This window comes from Emys orbicularis, chromosome 3 (genome assembly GCF_028017835.1).
Source record: "Emys orbicularis isolate rEmyOrb1 chromosome 3, rEmyOrb1.hap1, whole genome shotgun sequence".
NCBI classification, from domain to species: Eukaryota; Metazoa; Chordata; order Testudines; family Emydidae; genus Emys; species Emys orbicularis.
The window spans coordinates 10,797,116-10,820,854 of NC_088685.1; the positions used below are offsets into that span (position 1 = coordinate 10,797,116).

The 23,739-nt window shown below is 44.6% G+C and overlaps 1 protein-coding gene across 2 annotated transcripts in view; it reads left to right on the top strand.

Moving 5' to 3' along the window:
- Positions 1-23,272, top strand: part of LOC135876112 (squalene synthase-like) — a 28,077-nt gene extending 4,805 nt beyond the window's left edge. For both annotated transcript variants that reach the window (XM_065401292.1, XM_065401291.1), the window contains 6 exons: positions 8,896-9,079; positions 13,923-14,051; positions 15,293-15,484; positions 16,375-16,551; positions 16,826-16,978; positions 20,688-23,272. In XM_065401292.1, the coding sequence (XP_065257364.1) occupies positions 8,896-9,079; positions 13,923-14,051; positions 15,293-15,484; positions 16,375-16,551; positions 16,826-16,978; positions 20,688-20,909 (1,057 nt within the window). In that variant the 3' untranslated portion in view covers positions 20,910-23,272. The remainder of the gene's footprint in view (positions 1-8,895; positions 9,080-13,922; positions 14,052-15,292; positions 15,485-16,374; positions 16,552-16,825; positions 16,979-20,687) is intronic.
- The last annotated feature ends 467 nt before the right edge of the window (positions 23,273-23,739 follow it).

Consider the following 23,739-nt stretch of genomic DNA (forward strand, 5'->3'; position numbering starts at 1 on the left):
CCAGCCGTGCACAGGGACTAGATCACTGGTGCAACGTGCTGGCCAGGTAAGGTGACCAGATAGTAAGTGTGAAAAATCGGGACAGGGGGTGGGTGTAATTGGCACCTATATAAGAAAAAGCCCCAAATATCCGGACTGTCCCTATAAAATCGGGACATCTGGTCACCCTACCAGGCCCGTACTGCACGAGCATCTAAGGGTTATCCTAGGAGCAGGAGCCCTGGCTGCTTTGGCCAGGAGAGGGTTAAACATTAGCCCGTAGACAGCCCATGTGTTACTGGCCATATGCAAGGTACGTGCTTGTTCTCACAGTCTGCTGGTAGCAGGGGGTTGTCTGAGATCTATACCTGAGCTTACTTTTACCTGAGTGCTTGTTACCCATCGTGATTCAGGATCTGGATTTTGATATGATCATTGGGGATGAGGCCTAGCGGTGGAGTTAGATTCTTAGTTCCAGCTGGGTTGGGGTCTGCGTCTCACTCATGCATTTGTATTCAGCACCTTCCATGCAAATGGCTCACCAGAGCTGTTTGAAAATGTACTAATTTAGTGTAAAAATTCCCTGCGTTTCTCTAGCGCATTTCACATAATGGTCATGCAGCACTTTACAAATATCAATATAACATCCTATGTAAGAGACACTGCAAGTGTTATTGGTGATACAGTATATGTTGATGTCAACAGTCAGGCCTTGTCTATGATCGTGCAGATTAGTTATTATTTGTATTACCACACCACCTAGGAGCCCTAGTCATGGACCACGACCCCATGTTCTAGGTGCTGTACAAACATTGAAGAAAAAGATTGTCCCTGCCCCAAAGAGTTTACAGTCTTAAGTGTAGGACAAGAAACAACAGATGGATACAGTCAGACAGGGCTTATGTTTATACAGGTGTCCATGTATTTTAATATGTAGTGTTTATTTATTGGATCCCCAAAACAACATACAAAGTACACTAGTAAAATGTACCCATTACATTCAATACTTCTCATCCAAGGTTCTGTCTTGGTACATTTATGTCCCTCGTCCCTGTAATCACTTACTAAGCACTGTACAGTGCCCCTGTGAGGCAAGGATGTACTGCTATTGTTTTACGGGGTGGCATAGAGAGATTAAGTGACTTGCTCAAGGTCATGCCAGAAGGCTGTGGTGAAGCCGGGACCTGAAACCAGCTTTCCGGAGTCCTAGTGCAGTGCCTTGACCAAAAGACCATCCCTTTCTCCCCCTCAGTATACTCTGTAAACATTAACTATACCTCTACCCCGATATAACGCGACCCGATATAACACGAATTCGGATATAACGCGGTAAAGCAGTGCTCCGGGGGGGCGGGGCTGCGCACTCCGGTGGATCAAACCAAGTTCGATATAACGCGGTTTCACATATAACACGGTAAGATTTTTTGGCACCCGAGGACAGCGTTATATCGAGGTAGAGGTGTACTGTAGAGATTGGTTAATCTCTTCTGGATGGTTTTTAAAAAAAACAACACTTTGAAACTTGCCATTTATGCCCATAGCTGGTGTCAGTGACTGCATTTCCTGGTCATATCTAGATCATAGGCTGTCTGTGCATAGTGTGTTTGTAAAGGGCCCAGTACAATTGGGCCCCAGTTTTGAATCAAGATTCTGGATGCTACCATAATACAAATAATTATAAAGCTTTGCAACACCTGCTTAAGTAATGGATTGCCTTTCCTGCCACTGTAATATAGCCGACTCGAGTGGATCAAGGCAGCTATATAACATTGCACTGTAACACTCTTTAACATTTTAGGGTAGAAAGGATGGAGTTCAAAATAGAACTACTTAACTTTCAATATGGCTACACCAGCACAGGTAACACCTTAATTCTTGTAAAAAGTATCATGGGACTTTAATGAACCAAAGTGGTGAGGGCCTCAGTTTTAGGGTTCTTTCATTAGAGACTTACCATGTTATGTAATTCTTAATAGCTATCTCTACTCAGTTTACAGTAACATTTGAAATGATGTCAAGTATCAGAGGGGTAGCCGTGTTAGTCTGGATCTGTAAAAAGCAACGGAGAGTCCTGTGGCACCCATGCATCTGACGAAGTGGGTATTCACCCACGAAAGCTTCTGCTCCAATACATCTGTTAGTCTTAAAGGTGCCACAGGACTCTCATTTGAAATGATGAAACTCCTCGTACTATAGAATGAAAGTCCTAAATTATTTCTGTGCACCATAAATTACGGCAGTGCTTAGAGAACCTCTGTTCCCTCTCACATTTGATTAGCTACAGATACGTGTGTATAGCACAGATATATACTTTGTATAAGGTAAGAATTGCACTGTAAACAAACCAAATAAAAATGTAAAGTCTTGAATCCTTAACATACCCACAAGCCTATCATGCTGACCAGTGTTATCTCACTATTTATTTATTTATTTTTTAATGCACCCTCTTCTGTCTGTCTGTATCCATCTTGTCTTTTGTCTTCTAGTTAGATTTTAGGCTCTTTGGGGCAGGGCCAGTCTTTTTGTTCTGTCTGTACAGCATGCAGCCCCAGGGGTCCTGGTCCTTGACTGGGGTTCATAGGTGCTGTGTAGTACTGGTACTATAGCCACTAATAATAAGCCTGGGAATTCAGAGTTAAGCTTTGTGCGCTGGGATGTGTTTGGTTGGTTTTTTTTAAAACTTTAGCCAATAGCTATTTGTCTCAGGAGTTTTTGAACAGTGGACAAGTGTTCATGTTCCTTGTGGTGCAGTATAGACACCCATCCTGGGTGTGTCAAGGGCAGAGATCCAGTTTTAACTCTGAATGTCTCCAATTACTGTCATTAGAAACTAGCACGTAACAATGTTGGAAAGCTTTGCTTGGAATTTTTGCAACGTGGGTTATAGTAGCCCAGAGCTAAAGCACCACTTAAATATTACCCCTTAAATTGGTAACAGGTTTGTAAACATATTTTTAGCATTCCTTAATGTACAACCCCAGCTCCCAATACTCCTTTTGGGAATAAAAGGTGATATGAGAGATTATGTAAAAATGGAGTGTGATAAGAACATGCCTGAAAAATTAAAAAAAAAAAAAATGCATCCATGGTTCCCAGCCAATGGGAACTGCGGAGCGGGCGCTTGGGGTGGGGGCAGCTCGCGGAGCCCATCTGGGCACGCCTCCACCTAGGGGCCACAGGGACATGCTGGCTGCTTCTGGGAGCAGTGCGGGAGCCGGGTAGGGAGTCTGCCAGCCCCGCCAACTCCCCCTCCCCCAGCATCAGCGGGGTCCCAGGCTATGTGCTGCCCCCTCCCTCCATCCCCCCTCAGAGCACCCATGGCGCCCCCAGGCTGCTCCCCCCCCAGCACCCACGGTGCCCCCTTCCGCGCGCCTCTCCCCCCCCCCCCCCCCGAGCACCTGCGGCACCCCTGGGCCATCCCCGGCCCTACCGCAGAGCACCCGCGGCACCTCCAAGTTTCTGTGATCCAAACTGTGACGGGTTGGATCACAGAAACCCCATTGGGAGCTGCCACCCAATGTGCAAAGACTACCCCTGCTTCTGTTTTCCCTGCCAGCTCAGGATTCCAGCACCCTGTCTTGCTGAGCCAGACACTCCAGTCTGCTCTAACAAAGACTCAGGGTCTGAATCACTAGTCCCAAAGCTGCAAGTTTACCCGAAACCAGCTCACAGGAGTGTGCTTGTCTTTAGCACTCAGATGCCCAACTCCCAATGGGGTCTAAAGCCAGATAAATCCGTTTTATAAAGTTTATGCAGGGCAAACTCATAAATTGTTCGCCCTCTATAACACTGATAGAGAGATATGCACGGCTGTTTGCTCCCCCAGGTATTAATACATACTCTGAGTAAATTACTAAATAAAAAGTGATTTTATTAAATACAGACAGTAGGATTTAAGTGGTTCAAAGTAGTAACAGACAGAACAAAGTAAGTCACAAGCAAAATAAAATAAAATGCGCAAATCTATGCCTAATCAAACTAAATACAGATCATCTCACCCTCAGAGATGCTTCAGGAAGTTTTTCTCAGACTGGACACCTTCCAGGCCTGGGCACAATTCTTTCCCCTGGTACAGCTTTTGTTCCAGCTTAGGTGTTATCTGGGGGATTCTCCATGATGGCTCCTCTCCCCCTCTCAGTTCTCTTCCACCCCTTTATATATCTTTTGCATAAGGCGGGAACCCTTTGTCCCTTTGGGTTTCCACCCCCTCCCCTCACTGGAAAAGCACCAGGTTAAAGATGGATTCCAGTTCAGGTGACATGATCACATGTCACTGCAAGACTTCATTACTCACTTGCCAGCACACACATATACAGGGAGACTCACAGGTAAACAGCCATCTGCAGACAATGGGAGTCATCAAGATTCCAAACCATCATTAATGGCCCACACTTTACATAATTACAATAGGCCCTCAGAGTTACATTTTATATTTCTAGTTTTAGATACAAGAGTGGTACATTTCTACAAATAGGATGATCACACTCAGTAGATTATGAGCTTTGTAATGATACCTTACAAGAGACCTTTTGCACAAAGCATATCCCATTTGCATTATAGTCACTTATTATCAAATTTTTTATAAAACTATCCCAGTTACATTATATTCACTTATCATGTTTTTATAAAACCATGTAGACTGCACAACGTCACAATATAATCTTTTATTACTCATTGTTGTCCTAGCTCATTTATGCTGTTCTTTATTAATTAGCATTTAAACATTTCCAAATGGTTAGAGACACAGTACCTAATTTGCTTTTGCAGTAACTCCTTTTTTTAAAATAGTTGTTATCCTAATTTTACAGCTAGGGATTTTTTTATAATCCTAGGGCTGGAACCTGCATTCCTCACACTCCCAAAACTTCCATTGAAGGCACTAGGATTTATGAGTTTTGAGCAGAGCAGAGAGATGATTTCTTGACCAAAACCACACAGCAAGCCAGAGCAGAGACAGGATTCAAATTCAGGAGCTGTATTGCATCATCCATGTTTAGCAGAACTCTTCATAGATTCTAGAGTAGCAGCCGTGTTAGTCTGTATCCGCAAAAATAACAGGAGTACTTGTGGCACCTTAGAGACTAACAAATTTATTAGAGCATAAGCTTTCGTGGGCTACAACCCACTTCTTCGGATGCATATAGAGTGAAACAATATTGAGGAGATATATATACACACATACAGAGAGCATGAACAGGTGGGAGTTGTCTTACCAAGTCTGAGAGGCCAATTAAGTAAGAGAAAAAAAACTTTTGAAGTGATAATCAAGATAGCCCAGTACAGACAGTTTGATAAGAAGCAAGTGTGAGAATGCTTACAAGGGGAGATAGATTCAATGTTTGTAATGGCTCAGCCATTCCCAATCCCTATTTAGCCCTGAGTTGATTGTGTCTAGTTTGCATATCAATTCCAGCTCAGCAGTCTCTCTTTGGAGTCTGTTTTTGAAGTTTTTCTGTTTTAAGATAGCCACCCGCAGGTCTGTCAAAGAATGGCCAGACAGGTTAAAGTGTTCTCCCACTGGTTTTTGAGTATTATGATTCCTGATGTCAGATTTGTGTCCATTAATTCTTTTGCGTAGAGACTGTCCGGTTTGGCCAATGTACATGGCAGAGGGGCATTGCTGGCACATGATGGCATATATCACATTGGTAGATGTGCAGGTGAACGAGCCCCTGATGGTATGGCTAATGTGATTAGGCCCTATGATGGTGTCACTTGAATAGATATGTGGACAGAGTTGGCATCGGGCTTTGTTACAAGGATAGGTTCCTGGGTCAGTGTTTTTGTTCAGTGATGTGTGGTTGCTGGTGAGTATTTGCTTTAGGTTGGGGGGTTGTCTGTAAGCGAGGACAGGTCTGTCTCCCAAGATCTGTGAGAGTAAAGGATCATCTTTCAGGATAGATTGTAGATCTCTGATGATGCGCTGGAGAGGTTTTAGTTGGGGGCTGAAGGTGACAGCTAGTGGTGTTCTGTTATTTTCTTTGTTGGCCCTGTCTTGTAGGAGGTGACTTCTGGGTACTCGTCTGGCTCTGTCAATCTGTTTTTTCACTTCAGCAGGTGGGTATTGTAGTTTTAAGAATGCTTGATAGAGATCTTGTAGGTGCTTGTCTCTATCTGAGGGATTGGAGCAAATGCGGTTATACCTTAGAGCTTGGCTGTAGACAATGGATCGTGTGGTGTGTCCTGGATGGAAGCTGGAGGCATGTAGGTAAGTGTAGCGGTCAGTAGGTTTCCGGTACAGGGTGGTATTTATGTGACCATCGCTTATTAGCACAGTTGTGTCCAGGAAATGGACCGCTTGTGTGGATTGATCTAGGCTGAGGTTGATGGTGGGATGGAAATTATTGAAATCATGGTGGAATTCCTCAAGGGCTTCTTTTCCATGGGTCCAGATGATGAAGATGTCATCAATGTAGCGCAAGTAGAGTAGGGGCGTTAGGGGACGAGGAAACAAAGAAAATAACAGAACACCACTAGCTGTCACCTTCAGCCCCCAACTAAAACCTCTCCAGCGCATCATCAGAGATCTACAACCTATCCTGAAAGATGATCCTTTACTCTCACAGATCTTGGGAGACAGACCTGTCCTCGCTTACAGACAACCCCCCAACCTAAAGCAAATACTCACCAGCAACCACACATCACTGAACAAAAACACTGACCCAGGAACCTATCCTTGTAACAAAGCCCGATGCCAACTCTGTCCACATATCTATTCAAGTGACACCATCATAGGGCCTAATCACATTAGCCATACCATCAGGGGCTCGTTCACCTGCACATCTACCAATGTGATATATGCCATCATGTGCCAGCAATGCCCCTCTGCCATGTACATTGGCCAAACCGGACAGTCTCTACGCAAAAGAATTAATGGACACAAATCTGACATCAGGAATCATAATACTCAAAAACCAGTGGGAGAACACTTTAACCTGTCTGGCCATTCTTTGACAGACCTGCGGGTGGCTATCTTAAAACAGAAAAACTTCAAAAACAGACTCCAAAGAGAGACTGCTGAGCTGGAATTGATATGCAAACTAGACACAATCAACTCAGGGCTAAATAGGGATTGGGAATGGCTGAGCCATTACAAACATTGAATCTATCTCCCCTTGTAAGCATTCTCACACTTGCTTCTTATCAAACTGTCTGTACTGGGCTATCTTGATTATCACTTCAAAAGTTTTTTTTCTCTTACTTAATTGGCCTCTCAGACTTGGTAAGACAACTCCCACCTGTTCATGCTCTCTGTATGTGTGTATATATATCTCCTCAATATTGTTTCACTCTATATGCATCCGAAGAAGTGGGTTGTAGCCCACGAAAGCTTATGCTCTAATAAATTTGTTAGTCTCTAAGGTGCCACAAGTACTCCTGTTATTTTCATAGATTCTAGTGCTTAAAAACACACCCGGAATATGGCCCCTTGATTGCCTAGATCCTGGCCCCAGGATCAGTCTACTATTCCAGTCTTCTCAGACTTTTTCTGCTTGGGCCCCCCAAATCAGCCATGATTTCTTGCTTTGATCCTAATACATGGTTACAACACAGTGGGAGGAAAGAGAAGCTGCTTCAGCAGAGGGACAGCTGGAAGAGAAGGGAACAGAGATAAGAGTTTATCCTTCCCCTCACATAGTCTTATTTCCCCTGGGTCCTAGTGGGCGCTGGGTTTTAGTAACTTTTCTTTTACCGCTATTCTGGCCAGCCCTCCCAAGACTTGTTGCAAATTTGGATCTCTCAGTACAGCAGTGGATTATGCTGCTCTTGGCACTTTGGATCAGTATTACATTAGTCTGTTAATGATACAGTATCTTTACTAATCTATTTTTAAAAAACAGCGCCGCTTTCCATCTCCTCCCACCCCAGCAAAAAGAAAAAGGAATACCCCTCCCCCCCACCCAGCCCCAAAACAACAAAACTCGGTTTGAAGGAGAAACTACTCTGGTGTCTAAAGAAACTGTTGCACATTGCAAGTCACTTAGTTGTGCCCCATAGCGCGAAGATTCCACGTGTAAGCACATAAAACCCACAGCATAAAGATTCAAGGCACTTTCCTTTGTGATTAGTGCTGAGGTGAATGATAGATTTGCAGTGGACTGCTCAGCCTCACCCACACATCATGAGAGGATTTTCCTGTGACTATCCAAGATACTTACATGGCCTCCCTTACTGTAGCATCTGAGCACCTCAACCTTCAGTGTAGTGATCCTTAAAACACCCCTGTGAGGTAGGACAGTGCTGTTATCCCCATTTTATAGTCTCTCTGTGCTTCAGCTCCCTAAGTGACTGGCCCAAGGTCACACAGGAAGCCTGTGGCAGATCAGAAAATTAAACCGGGGTCTCCCATGGTCCAGGCTGGCACTCTAGCTACTGGACTGTCCTTCGTTTCTAGCATCTGAATGCCTAGCCCAGGTGTATCGGGGGGCCAGGAATTTCCAGCATCTGTAGGGGATCCTTTCTTGATTTTCTGTCTAGGCACATGTAGTATCTAAATATGTTTGAATTGTATCTACAGTGGTTGCCACTAAATTGTTTAAAAAGGTATCCACATTTTAATGGCGATCACTGGTACTAGCATAGCTACTACAAAGACAGATTATGGTATGAAATTACATTTTTGCCTCATGATTTTTTTAGTTGTAAATGTCCTTCTGGTAGATATGGGCCTGAATCAGAGCCCTGGTTCTGACATGTTCAAACGCTTGGGATGTTCGAAATATTGACATGAATTTTATGGCTTGAGCCCATCTCTGATTTGTATGCAGAACTAGAAATACTTTCCAGGATGCAGAATTGGAAAGACCTTTTGAAAATTAAACAATGTCTCTCACAAAAGCCACATGATGATTTTTAACTACTTGCCTGTGTCATAGCGAATCTTGATAAATAGGAAATCCTTCCTTCCCTCCATAGTCATGCTGTGTGCATATTCTATCTGGTTCTCCGAGCTCTGGACACTGTAGAAGATGATATGACCATCAACTTAGAAACCAAGGTCCCAATGTTGCATGACTTCCACTCCTATCTGTATCAGCCGGACTGGAGATACATGGAGAGCAAGGAGAAGGACAAGCAGGTGCTTGAGGACTTCCCAACGGTGAGCTGTTAGATTTCTTGTTTCAATCTATTAATTATAACCTGCTGATTATATAGGTACCTACTTTAAACCTCTTTGCATCTTGATACATAGAATTGCTAGACTGGATCAGACCCAAAGTCCACCTGGTCCGGTAACCTGACTTCAACAGTGGCCAGTACCAGATGCTATATTTGGCATTGGTACGACCACTCCTGGTATACTTTGTCCAGTTCTGGTATCTACAATTCAAGAAGGATGTTGATAAATTGGAGAGGGTGCAGAGAAGAGCCATGAGAATGATTAAAGGATTGGAAAACATACTTTATATTAATAGATTGAGCTTCTTGAGTCTATATCCATCTTAACAGAGAGAAAGCTAAGGGGTAATTTGATTACAGCCTGTAAGTACCTGCTTGGGGAATAAAACTTTGTTAATGGGCTTGTCAACCTAACAGGCAGCAGTATAACAAAATCCAATGGCTGGAAGTCCAAGCTAGACAAAGTCAGACTAGAAATAAGGTGTACATTTTTAATAGTGAAGTTAATTGGAACCAACTTAACCAAAGCTTGTGGCGGATTCTCCATCACTGGCAATTCTTAAATCTAGGTTGGATGTTTTTCTAAAAGATCTGCTCTAGTTCAAACAGGAAGTAGTTCAGGGAAGTCCTATGGCCAATGTTATGCAGGTCAGACTAAATGATCACAATGGCCCTTTTGGCATTATAATCTATGAATCTGTTTCAGAGGAATGTGCAGGAACTAAGTATTAAGTAGATGTGGGATAATCTGTGCCCAGGAGGCAACCCAACATGATCTTTAACAGCTAGAGATTGATTCAAGTCTCAAAGCCAAAGACTTAATATCCCAGTCTCAAAATTTTTATAGTTAATAATAACAGCAGACTGTGGAACTCATAATCAAATTTCCATTACCGGTCTTACTGGAAGAGCTCAAAACATGGAAAACTGTCTGTATAAAGGAGGATATTTCATGATCAGATTCATCACTGTGCATGATCCACTGTGGTGCTATCCTGATCAGTACTGATAGAAATGGCTTTTGCCATCTATGCCAAAACCCACCTGGTTTGATAGTTCTTCACTTTGGTTGTACATTGGAGATGACTGAGGATGCGGTCATTGGTGGCGGCTGCTGATGTGTCCCTGGGTTTGCTGTTTGACTGTATTGCCCAATAGATGAGTAAGGGATGTGGAAAACCAACTCATTTGTAACTCTAAACTGTCCCAGAATTTCCAGCACTTCTCAGTTTTGACACTGAGGGCTGTATTTTAAAGAACAGAGGCCTAAGAGCTTATGCATTCACCCACTTGCATTTGTGTATGTTTCACTGCAGTTCTGTGCCCCACTAGGTGTTCAGAGGGCTACTCACTTGCGTATGAGACTGCATGCACAATTGGGAAAACTGAATGTTGATAAACTTTGCATGTATGCAAATGAGGCGCCACCCTCCGAAAACCTGGCGCTAACTATTCTATATTCCCTCGGGTTTTGAAAAAGCAGATCAGCTTCACACAGCAAAATGGCAGACTTGCAAACTCTTGTTTTCCATGTCAGAAGAGTTCAGGTGTGTCATGGGATTGATTGGCCCTGCCCCCTGGAGAAAAGGGGGATGATGGCAGCAGATAAGAGAGCAAGCTGCTCAGTTAATGGAGGGAGTAATGTGGGTGGTGGCTTTGGAGAATCTGTTCCTTTCTTATGAGGGGCTTAAGCTAAATAGAATGACCTCGTTCTCAAAGAGAAGGTTGAGAGGTGACTTGATCACAGTCTGTAAGTACCTGTAGAGAGAGAAGATGCCTGATACTGTGGAGGGCAATCTAGCAAACAAAGGCATAACAAAACCCAATGACTAAAAAGGAAAGCTCGACAAATTTAGACTGGAAATAAGGTGCACGCTTCTAACAGTGAGGGGAATTAACCTTTGGAACAAATTAACCAGGGATGTGGTGGACTCTGTCACTTGAAGTCTCTAGGTCGAGACTGGACGTCTTATGATCTTGTTCAACCAAGAGTTACTGGGCTGGATGTGGGATTCCTGAGTGAAATTCTTGGGCCTGTGCTATGCGGGAGGTCAGATGAGATGATCATAGTGGTGCCCCCAGGCCTCAGAATTGATGAAGGCCTCAATCCTTGCTGAGCCAGCAGTTGAACTTACTGATAGTTTCAGTCTAAAGTGTGTAAGCACAGAGGGGAAAATGTTAGCCCCAGAATGTTTCACTATGTGGCTGACAGCAAGAGGTCAGCTCTACTGTATTAACTATTAAACACTTAGATCTATTGCAGAAACAGTAGCTGAAAAATTTTTTGAGTGAGCATCATGCAGAATACATTAAAAGTAAAGGAACAGGGCAGCAGCTCTTACAAACTTTATTTATATTCTCTATGGTTTAATATTCCATTGTCCGCTTCTGCCTCTTGCTTTTTCTTTTTAAGGACGAGTTTATAATTCTGATGATCTGCCTGACCAGCGCATAATAAAACAACCTAGGGAATTAAATGCAAAAAGCTGTGTTGTATTCAACACGAAGCATCATGAAAACTGCAAAGTCAAGAAATGCAAAAACCTGACAAAGAGTAAATCTTTTAGATGCCAAGTCACTTAGGTGCTTTTGAAATGTTCACGCAAGATTTCTTAATATGAAAGTAATCACAATTTTAAACTGATTTGCAACAGCACACATTTACACTTCCATTGCATTATATGCTGCTGCGGCATTCAGATGCCAGATGATGAAAGGGCTGTATAAATAGAGCTGTAGCACAAGTTTCCTGAACCATTTACCAATAATTTAACAAAAAGCTTTGTGCATAATTGAAATGTAATTTAATAAACTAACTCTTATATTTTATTGGGGTCTAGTTAACTTCACCCTCCCTTTTCTTATTTCTGTTGGTGTAAAATTCCTCTTCTCCCGGCTCTGCCACCCAAACACCATCTGGGAATGCGCATGGGAACAAGACTCATGCTTCATACTGGAGTAGTTGCCCTCTAGATGCAGCATGATTTCAGTACTCCAGCTGAGAGCCGTGCTGGGATTTGGCGAGCAGCCATTGCCGGGGACCAGGCTGGGATTCACTCACTGAATGGGGCTGTTCTGTGGTAGATTTTAGGTTAGCGTTCCAAGGAGTGCACTTCACCCATGGCGTAGTAATTCTCACAAGAACAGGAGCAGTACAGTTTCTGAAGAAATTCAGTTAATTTACAGGATTTGTAAATATTTTGAATTTTAATTGATCAGTTAAAGGTTGGATTCTACTTCCATTGAAGTCATAGGGTGGGAGGGAGGTGATGTTTTTAGGTGGGGGAGTTGTTGCTAATTTTATGGTAATTTAAGATTAAGGCTCAGATTTTCATAGCAGCCTGAGTGTAGTTCGGTGCCCAAATCCCATTGAATTTCAGTGCGATTTGAGCACCTAACTCCCGTAAATCCCCTCTGATAATCCCAGCCCAAAGGAATATTTGGGAAGTCCAGTGATTGCTGTGAATGGCCTGAAGGCATCGATGCTAATAGCTGTTTGTCGGAGAATTGCTGCAGTGCTCAGAAATGTTCCTACAGTACAAAAGAGTTTAATATGTAGGCTTAGGACACAAACAACTTGTTAATTTAGCAGATCTGTCCTCGTAAGTGGTATTTACGGGGGCTGCATTGTTCCGTGAAGTATCTTTGTTTGCAGCGTTCATGTAACTGGCCTGCTCTTCTAACACACCCACTCCCGTTCAAACTATATTACAATACAACTTTGATACAGAAGGTCTCAAACTGCTGAATAATAATCCCAGACAGTTACATGGCACTGTTCATCAGTACATCTCACAACACTTTACAAAGGAGGTCAGAATCATTATCCCCATTTTACAGACTGGGAAACTGAGGCATGGAGGGGAAGTGACTTACTCGAGGTCACTCAACAGGCCAGTGGCAGAGTTGGGAATAGAGTCCAGGTTTCCTCAGTCTCAGCCCAGTGTTCTTTCTGTCCACAGTTGAGTTCCTCTGAGCTTCTTTAATCTCTCAATTTATTTATTTTAAAAAGACTGCTAGGAGGCTGTCTATAATTACCCACACAGGGAGAAGAGTTCTGATGCTGGAGTGCTCTTTAACATAGCAAAGGAATAAATAAATGAAATGGCTGGAAGTGGATGTCACCAAAGTTCAAACTGGAAATAAGATGCACATTATTAACAATGAGGATAGATTGCCCAGTGATGTAGTGATTCTCCATCATTTGGAGCCTTTAAATCAAGACTGGGTGCTCTAAAACAGGTGTCCTAGTTCAACCACTAATGGTTGGGCTGGCAGCAGGAATCACTGGTTGGAATTGGCCTGTGTTGTGCAGGACGCCGGCCTAGACGATCATAATGGTCCCTTGTGGCATTTAAACTGTGAAATATTGCACATGCTGAAGTCTGGGAGAGCTGGGCCTTTGGGAACCCATAGAGAACAGAGCTGCAATAAAACACTGGGAATCATTCTACTAGCTGTTCACTTGGTGGTACTCTTTCATAAAGTTACACTTGGTGTACAGAGTTTGTTTTGTAACTCCTTCATGCACCAGCTCCCAAGTGATGCTGTCCAAGGCCGTACTGCCTATAAGAAATTACAAGCTGCATCTGAGCTGTGGCCAGAGATCATAGGGATTTTTGTTTCTGCACATGCTGAATTTGTGTTTACTGCTGAGGGGCTTGAATCTGTTCCCATTGAAGCCAGTGGGAATTTTGTCAGCCCCTTCAGTGGGAGCAGGATTAGACCCCAGTAGCCTATAACCTTCTCGCCCCCCCCCCCTTCCTGGTTTAGTGACAAATGCCACTTTCAGCACAATGTATATTTCTTTGTGGTTTCTGTAGATCTCCTTGGAGTTCAGAAACCTTGCAAAGGTGTATCGAGATGTGATTGTAGATATTTGTCACAAGATGGGAGCTGGAATGGCCGAGTTCTTGGAAAAGAAGGTTGACACCCAGCATGAGTGGGATAAGGTAAGCGAGCATTGAGAGCCCATGCTCTCAAGTACGTAAAAGGTTGTTACAAGGAGGAGGGAGAAAAATTGTTCTTGATCTCTGAGGACAGGACAAGAAGCAATGGGCTTAAATTGCAGCAAGGAGGTTTAGGTTGGAAATTAGGAAAATCTTCCTAGCTGTCAGCGTGGTTAAGCACTGGAATAAATTGCCTAGGGAGGTTGTGGAATCTCCATCACTGGAGATTTTTAGGAGCAGGTTAGACAAACACTTGTCAGGAATGGTCAAGATAATACTTAGTACTGCCATGAGTGCGGGGGACTGGACTAGATGACTTCTCAAGGTCCCTTCCAGTCCTATGATTCTATGCTCAGGGCAACGCACATAGCCCCTGCTGGAGGCCTGGCATTCTGCACTTGCCGCTCCCTCATGATGATTACAATTGCTTATTGTAATGCTCACCCTGGCCATACATAGGTATCCAAGATGAGTAAAGGACAAAGTGTTAACTCTGAGTCTTGCTGTTTGGTGGGCAGCCCGTTTCCATGTGAATGTAAAGATTTATCTGAGCGATGAGATCCCTGCGTAAATTTCCCAAAGCATTGATTAGCTATTTTTATCACTGACCTTGTGGATGACGGTGGCTGTGTGCATTATTGATAGGTAGTACAGAATTTTAGGTGGGCCGTCTTACCCCCTGCCCACTTAACTCCTTGACTACGAACACAAAGTACTCTCAGTCCCCTGCTTTGGCTGCCAGACTGTTCATTGAAATGCAAGTACGCACCATAAAGCCTTGATGTTGGTTTTGAGCAGTTTTCCTGGAACGTGCACTGTATAAAATGGGCCACATGAGCATCTGCTCTCATTTGGGTCTTCCATGGAAGCCCAGTGCTGTTAACAGCTGTGAATGACACGCTTGCTATTTTTCCTGCGTGGAGCAATGGTTCCGGTGGTAGAATCCACACTGTAGAAGCATATTCTTGGTATGCGGATGTTGGCTGTTGAGCACTGGCACGAAGACACATGCCAGAAGCCCTCGCTCAGTGTCGCTCTGTATTCCAAGCCCAAACCCAAATACCACTGACACATCTATCAAAATGGGCTTGATATGCAGCAAGTTGAACTGCATGGGAACTATCTTGGGGAAAGTTCCCCGAAAGACACCAATAACCATAAATAACCTAGGGGAGTAATTTTGATGTAGCCACATGGAGAGAGAGACATTTCACAACTCATTTTGTTCTTTCCAAACCTTGCAGTATTGTCACTATGTTGCTGGGCTGGTGGGCATTGGCCTTTCCCGTCTGTTCTCTGCATCAGAGCTAGAAGACCCTATCGTAGGACAGGACACAGAGCTTGCAAATTCCATGGGCCTCTTTCTTCAGAAAACCAACATCATTCGTGATTATCTGGAGGACCAGGTGGAGGGAAGAGAATTCTGGCCCAGAGAGGTAAGGGAAACCAGCACTTTTCACATGACAACTTCAGCCTAATACGGTTTGTTAGGAAGTGTTAGCGCTGTGATGCAGACTCCTATTCCTTTCTGATGAGCTCTGGAGATACTGTTACTGCTTTGATACAGAGTTAGGCAGGACTACTTGTTAGGAGACTCATTTCACAGAATTTATCTTTTGGTTCTTATTCGGATATAGAAGGTTTCTGGTTTTTTCAAATGAAGTTGCACAAATCTGTCTGTAGGGAGTTAGGCAAAACTCTTCTGTCAGAGAGATCTTAGTAGTATAGCTGAAAGGTCAATTGTCAGCATGCCTGTCCCATGGATAAAATCTGTTCAGCAGTGTGTCTGTGACAGCGGAGGTTTCTCCAGACAATCTTGGATGCCGTCGCTCTGCTCCATGCACCAGCCCTGTTCGCAGGATGGGACAGGGTTCCTGTAATCTAAGAAGAGTTGGCCAAACTCAGATTTGGAGACCCATCTTCATAACATGGGGACTCTGCTGTGCCAGCCCCAGTCCAGAAAAGCATTTACACACATGTGTAACTCTAAGCACGTCCCACCGAGGTCGGTGCAGTTACTCGTGCTTTAAAGTGTGTGTAAGTGCCTTTCTGAATCAGAGGCATGGATGCTTAACTTCAGAGCTGCCAGCTGGATCCAATTCTTCTCTCTTTCCCAGGGTGCCTTATCTGAATGGAATAGTAGGTCAGAGTGAACTGTGTGTTAAGGATCTTGCTTCTGACTGTAACAAAGTCTGATTACAAGTATTAGGTGCAGTAAAATAAGATCTTTGTATTTGACAGTTTGATACGGGCCCTCTTATGAATATGAATGTCTGAAAAGTGCTAACGGCTGAGTGGTGTTACTATGTACTGTTGGCGTTCCCAGGTTTGGAGCAGGTATGCTAAGAAGCTGTCGGATCTCGCCAAGCCAGAGAACATTGACGTGGCCGTCCAGTGTATGAATGAACTGATCACAAATGCATTGCACCACGTCCCCGATGTCCTCACCTACTTATCTAAACTGAAAAACCAAAGTGTCTTCAACTTCTGCGCTATTCCGCAGGTAGGTTAATGTTTCCAGATGTTTGAACCAGATATTTTCATTGTCTTTTCCCGCTCCCACCTTCACCCCCTTTGGGGCTGGATGTCTTCTCAGTTCTATACACAGTATTTAATACTAGTCTTCTTTTTCTCTCTGATATTAAATAAATTCAACATGGAGATCGCCAAGCATTTTGAGTTGTTGCCTCGTTTTGAGAGATTGGGTCTTTCCCCAGAGGAATGACTCTACTCTTGGATAGATATGCTATTCAGTGCTGTTTGTCATTTCTCCCTAGGTGATGGCCATCGCCACTCTGGCGGCCTGTTACAATAACAAACAGGTGTTTAGAGGTCTAGTGAAGATTCGGAAAGGACAAGCTGTCACTTTAATGATGGACGCCACAAACATACAAGCTGTCAAGGCTATAATGTACCAGTATGTGGAAGAGGTAGGTTTGGTGGCTTGCTTTGAAAGACTCATATTCAAATGTAGCTGTTCCCTCTTTAATCCTCTGTGTTCTGCTGTTAGGGCTAAGCTGGGGTTTCCACTATATCCAGTAGTTTAGCAACTGCCATTTTGCTTTAGCTAAAATTGTTGAAGATGTTCTAGGAACAAGGACATTAGCATGAAAAAGCTTGAAATAGTAAAGTCTGAAACGTGGCTTTTTTTTTTTTTTTTTCCTACTCTGGTGCTGTTAATCCTTATAGTCTAAAGTGTATTCTCCAGAAGTGTTAGCACTTCCGAATTTATTATGAAAGCCACTCCTCTGAATTCAGGGAATATAATAATAGCTGTTGCAAAAGTGAAAACTACAGTTGAGATGACTAACTGCCAGTATAAACCTGTGGCCTCACTCCTAATTTTCAGATTTTTTATGGAATTGTGTAACATGTATGGGTGTTTAACCCCACATACTGGTTTGTATAGATGTTGCACAGTATTCTACTGAGCAAATGTAATGGAGGATTTCTCATTTTCTTTATGCCAGTCTGGTAAGTTCGTATATTTCCAGTGCATCATGGAAAATGCATGCATGCTCAGAAAAGAGCAACTAAAATGATTAAGGGTTTAGAGAGGGTCCCATATGAGGAAAGATTAAAGAGGCTAGGACTCTTCAGCTTGGAAAAGAGAAGACTAAGGGGGGACATGATAGAGGTATATAAAATCATGAGTGATGTTGAGAAAGTGGATAAGGAAAAGTTATTTACTTATTCCCATAATACAAGAACTAGGGGTCACCAAATGAAATTAATGGGCAGCAGGTTTAAAACAAATAAAAGGAAGTTCTTCTTCACGCAGCGCACAGTCAACTTGTGGAACTCCTTACCTGAGGAGGTTGTGAAGGCTAGGACTATAACAATGTTTAAAAGGGGACTGGATAAATTCATGGTGGCTAAGTCCATAAATGGCTATTAGCCAGGATGGGTAAGAATGGTGTCCCTAGCCTCTGTTCGTCAGAGGATGGAGATGGATGGCAGGAGAGAGATCACTTGATCATTGCCTGTTAGGTTCACTCCCTCTGGGGCACCTGGCATTGGCCACTGTCGGTAGACAGATTCTGGGCTAGATGGACCTTTGGTCTGACCCAGTACGGCCTTTCTTATGTTCTTATGTTATGTAAAATAAAGACCTTTAATTGCTGTGGCTGTCAGTTGCCCTGTCTGTGGGACAAACATTAGTGATCTGATTGACCTGTTTCTAAAACTGTCTTTTCAGGGTGGTGCATACCTAATAATATAGGTACCACTGCACTTATTGCAGAGCTCCCATTGGAATCAATGGGAGCTGCATTACCGTAGAAAATCAGGCCAGCTGTCCCTGGCATGGAGTTGACTGTCTGAAGTTAGACATGTCCCAAGCAAGATGAGTAGGGAGAAGATGGTGAAAGGGGAAGGTAGGGGAGGGGTTACAAAAATAGGCTAGCTCCCCAATCTCGCCAAGCCATTGATGTGGTTGTGCAGTGTCTGAATGAACCGATCACAAACGCTGTATGCCATGTCCCTGGGGTCCTCACATATTTATTTAGGCTGAAGAACCAAAGTGTCTATTGTACAAGCCAAGCAGCCTTTTCCGGTGCCTGGAGTTACCTTTTGTTGTGCAGTTCAATAGAGAATAGGCTGGAATAAAGCCTTCTGTGGCTTTTCCGTGCTGGATGGAAAGGGAGGTGTAGGAAGGGCTGGTACAAGCCTGACAAAATCAGCTGGGTTATTAGCCCCTTCTCTGCTGGGGAATCTCTCTTTAAACAATCCCTTTGTTAGTATTTACATTTGCTGACTTTGGGAGAATCTTGTCTCCGTTACAGTCCAGGGCAAAACTCTCTGCCTCCCCGGGGCCCAGATTTCACCCTTTGTCATCCTCCATCTGAAGGCAGAAACCGAGAATTCTGTTTACACAACGTTGATTCTTGGAAGAAGCTGCTTAGGGTGGCGTCACATCCCCCCCGGGCAGGGCCAACTACAGTTGTGTCTGTGGCTGCTACTGACAACATTCTGTCATATTTTCCCTGCATTGTGTGAAAATCTTGTCTGCAGTGTGTCTGAGAACAGTATTGTCAGTCCATGCCAGGGAGTACCTTGGTTCTGTCAATCAAAGTTAGCTGTCTAATAGACCTTGCTAGCAAGGTGCAAATACTTTTCCAAATCCTTGAGTCAGACAGCTCCTAGTGGCTGTACAGATTCCTAGCAGCTCTGGCCTAACCTGACCTAACCATAGGAATAACATGACTTATGACAACACGTTTAGGTCCTGTCTTAATTGGGATTTGGAGCAGCTAGCAAAGGTTTCAAAGCAAAAACCATTTTAATGTTTCTTTACTTAGATTTATATATTGGGCCTTACCAAATTCATGGTCCATTTTGGTCAATTTCATGACCAGAGGGTTTTAAAATTGGTCAATTTCATGATTTCAGATGTTTACATCTGAAATTTCAGAGTGTTGTAACTGCCGGGGTCCTGACCCAAAAAGGGATCCGGGGGGGGAGGGGCGGGTTTGCAGGATTGCCACCCTCACTTCTGTGCTGCTTTCAGAGCTGGGCTCTGAAGGCAGCAACCGCGGAGCTTCCTGCAGCTGGAGGGGGCTCCCGGAGGTGGGTCCGATCTCCCCCATGCTCCTGGGAGCGCCCCAGCCAGGGGCTCCTAGTTGCTAGTCATGTCCAGTGGTGGATTAACGCACAGGCCTATGGGCCTGTGCCCAGGGGCCAGGGCCATTTGAAAAATGGATGCCCCAAACCCTGTCAGGAGCCACAGGGGGTGGTTGAAACCCTGAGCACCAGCAGTAATCGTCAGGACTGAAGCCCCAAGCCTTGGTGCCCTGAGCCCAGGCAGGAGCCGCGGGGGCAGGGAAGCCCTGAGCCCAGGTGCCTCAAGCCCCAGCTGGGGCTGTGTGGAGGACACCAGCCCAGAGCCTGGGCACAAGCTGCGGGGGACAGAAGTCCTGAGTCCAGATGCCTGGAGCCCCAGCAAGAGTCGCAGGGGGCAGGAAGCCCTGACCCTGAGCATCCCAGTCCCCGGCAGGAGCTGTGGGGGGTGGAAGCCCGGACCCTAGCTCCGGGGCTGTTGCAGCGCAGACGTGAGGGTGTACCACCCTTACGTCTGCACTGCCTATGGAGGTGGGTCTGATCTCCCCCCCTGATAATGGCTGTGCTGGGGAAGGACTAGTTCTGTCCTCCCCAGCCTGGCTGGACTAGCAGATTTTGGGGAGATCTGATTTCATGGGGAAGGGCTTATTTCACAGTCCATGACCCATTTTTCATGTGAAATTGGTAGGGCCCTGTTTATGTAATAGACTCCTCTACAGGGCTGTAGGTACCCTAACAGAGAATCGGCAGGATTAATAAACATTAAACCAAGTTCTGGCTAATGTGGCTTGAACTCCTTTGCAGACTGACCCCTGGGGGTGTATCCTCTAAACTCAGTTCAGTTAGCACAGTGCTCAGGTAAAATATTACCTCTTAACGAGTTTCCCTGCCTAGAGCGAAGTTAGCACGGTTCTGATCCCCCTTTGGTTTAAAAACTGGCTGGATTGCTGGTAACGAGTGTTATCCTATTGGAATATGCATAGCACCTCCTCCACAGAAGCCATATATTGTCATAGGACTTGTGGGTGTGGTTTTCAGGGTTGCTCCCTAACCTTGTGTGGGTTTTTTTTCTCTCTCCAGATCTATCAGAAGGTCCCAAGCACAGACCCTTCTTCTAACAAGACCCAGCAGATCATCGTCTCAATCCGGACAATGAGTTTGCCCAATGGCGTCGAGGTATCCCGTAACCATTACTCCCCCATCTACCTTTCATGCGCCATGCTTCTGGCAGCACTGAGCTGGCAGTATCTGAGTGCGATGTCAAAGGCATCAGAGGAGTATGTACAGGCCAGCGAGAACTGAGGGTTGGTGGGGAGAGCAAAGGTCAGTGGATGGATAATGTTGGGAACAGGTTCTTCTCTCTTCCCTGTTGGATCTGCTGCCCTGCGGGATGCCAGACTGGTGTGGGCCCTTAAAGCCGTGAATGGAATGGCAAGTTTGAAGGTGTCGGTTGGCTCGCAGTATTGTGTGTTGCAGCCACTAGCTAGCAGCTGGATTTGGCTGCTTTCACTGTCCGGAAGAACACGTTACAAATAAGACTGGTTGAGACTCACTTTTCCTCTTTGTGGGAGACTGTTTTACCTGAATTCTGGCCAGGATATTTTTAAATTGCCTGTCACTTGTAATTTTTGACACTTCCTTCCTGTAAAAAGTTGCATGACATGAGCCTTTACGTTCTCTCATCTGCCCTGTGTGTGTTCTGACCTCAGTACCTTCATTGCTCAGCAACTGAATGTTTCCAGCAAGTCAGCCATCTTGGAAGCCACCATTCCCTCAGGTGGATGAAATCTTCAATTCACTGGGGATCTTACAGTACAGAGATGAGTGCATAAGTTCTAGGCCTCCCCATCCTCGTACTAAAGAATTGTGAAGAGATACTAGCCTTAAATAGTAGAGCTACTGTAATATCGTGGATGTAGCTTTCCAGTGAGATCGCTTTGTACAGTTTAGAGCTCAGATGCTGAAAGCCGAGTAGATGGCAGTACATGCAAAGCTTATTTCTCAGCGAAAGTGAAGGTGGGGAATGTGTGTGGGCAGGCTGGATGATGACTGCTAAGTCTGGTAGGATACAGCTGTACTGCTAGTGAGTAACAAGCCATCCAATGGGGGTCTTGAGATATAAAAGGTAGCTCCTGATCCATCCCTTGGGGATGGTTTTCCCCATCAAACCATGCAGTGAGGGTCCCCTTGCCCCTGCCTGGGCAAAGGAGGTGCACTGTAGTAAGGGACTACAGCTGTGGTCGTGAGTGGGAGGCAGAAAAGCTGCTAGCTGAGCTGTAAGGGAACCAAGGAGGTGGGTCTTGAGTCAGCAAACCTTCCTGACCTGGAGAGAACAAGGGGAATGTTGGAGTCTTTCTCCCCCAGTCCCTCTCCTGTATTTGTGCCCCCACCCAGGCTGACAGTATGGCCTAGAGGCACAGGTATCCTCTTTGGAGCGGTAACTAACCAGCTCTGGAAGGAGGGTGATTGCATACCTGCTCTCCGTGCATTCAAACTTCCTTTGGAAACATGACTCCTCACATGCCACTATTTTCTGTGGCTAAACCAGCGTTCCTTTCACCCATGCCCTCTTTGGGGTGCGCAGATACAGCCTGCAGGACTGTCAGCAATAAAGATGCACACAATGCTGGTTTTGACACCTTGTGGCTGTGTCCTTCGGGACACTGGCTGTTCAGATGAAGTAGTCGACAGTGAATACTGTTATCTGTGCTAGTTGTCGATTGCTTCCAGCTCCTGTAAAACTCAAAGTGCCTGTGCTGGAGACAAGAATGGAAATTCTTCAGACTGAGACGTATGGGCTGCGCTGGCAGAGTTCCACTTACAGCAGCTCTGAACTTAGCCTTGTCCTGCCAGTTTCAGCGGGTGGCAGGCTTCACAAATCGGTCTTGAAGAACCTTCATGAAGGAAACAGACACTGGTCTCTCTGGACTCAAGAAAATCCTCCCACCAGCTCTGAAACAGACTTTTAAAGGCTCTTCCTACGATGACTGTAGAAGTAGTAGGGCTGGCACCAGGAAGTCTGTTTAAAAGCAGGTGGGTCGGCCGTCTTCGCTTTCAGTTCAGAGGGGACGGGTGTCTTCAAGATTAACCCTCCCTCCAGTCGTCTTTTAGCTAGCACAGCTCAAGTTTTAAAGCCGTGTCTTTGAATAGAGGTAAGTGTGTTTAAGGAAGACAGGTGCTTGCTGCTGCTCTAACTCACCCCACCTGCTGTTACATTGTGGACTAGTGTGCTGAGTGACTCCCCTGCTTTTCATTAACATCTGGTGGAGTACGGCCCTGGAGAAGGGGGCTGAGGAGCGATTATCAGTGCTGTTCTGGGAAGCAACTCTCTCCCTGTTAAACCTTCTGTTCCCCAAAGCAAGCTTGATGTGGCTGCTTTTAAACAGCAGAAGCAGCTGGAGTTGTAGATGTGCACCCATTGTGGGAAAGGTAACTGAAGTTTAGGAGTTGGGATCTCTACCAGGATCTGTCTTGTGGTTGGGTGCAAGACCAGTACTGCACAACAATGCTATTACATGGCAAGCTCTACTCCATGGGGATCCGTGTACATACTTTGCTTAATTCAATGTTGATGTGAGTATTGTTGTTTTGCTCTTGATGCAGAGAGGTCTGGGCTTAAGTTCTCAGCTTCCCTTATCAACAATAAATAATTTCTTTACCAAGAAGTCCTCAGGTACTATTATTCAGCTGGCTAATGACACCATGTAGTGAAATCTTAGTTGACAGGTGGGAAGAAGTTACTCTACCTGGGAAAGCTTTGCACAACACAGTAAGAGATCAGTCTTCCTGTGTGAACACTTCTACACTTAAAAAGCAAAAGCAGCACAATAAATTGAAGATACGCCTGATGGTGGTAGACTGCAGGATCTCAAACTATTTAAGTTACAAAATGTTAAGCAGTGACTTAATCAGTAGGTGTAGGGGGAACATATGTAATGAGCTCTTCAGTCTAGCAGACAAAGGCAGAGCAAAATAGAATGGCTGGAAGCTGAAGTCAGATAAACTCAGACCAGATCTAAGGTATAATTTTAACAGTGAGGGTAATTAATCATTGCAACAGCTTACTTAAGGATGTGATGGTTTTTCTAGTGCTGGCAACTTTTAAATCAACAAGTGGATGTTTTTCAAAAAG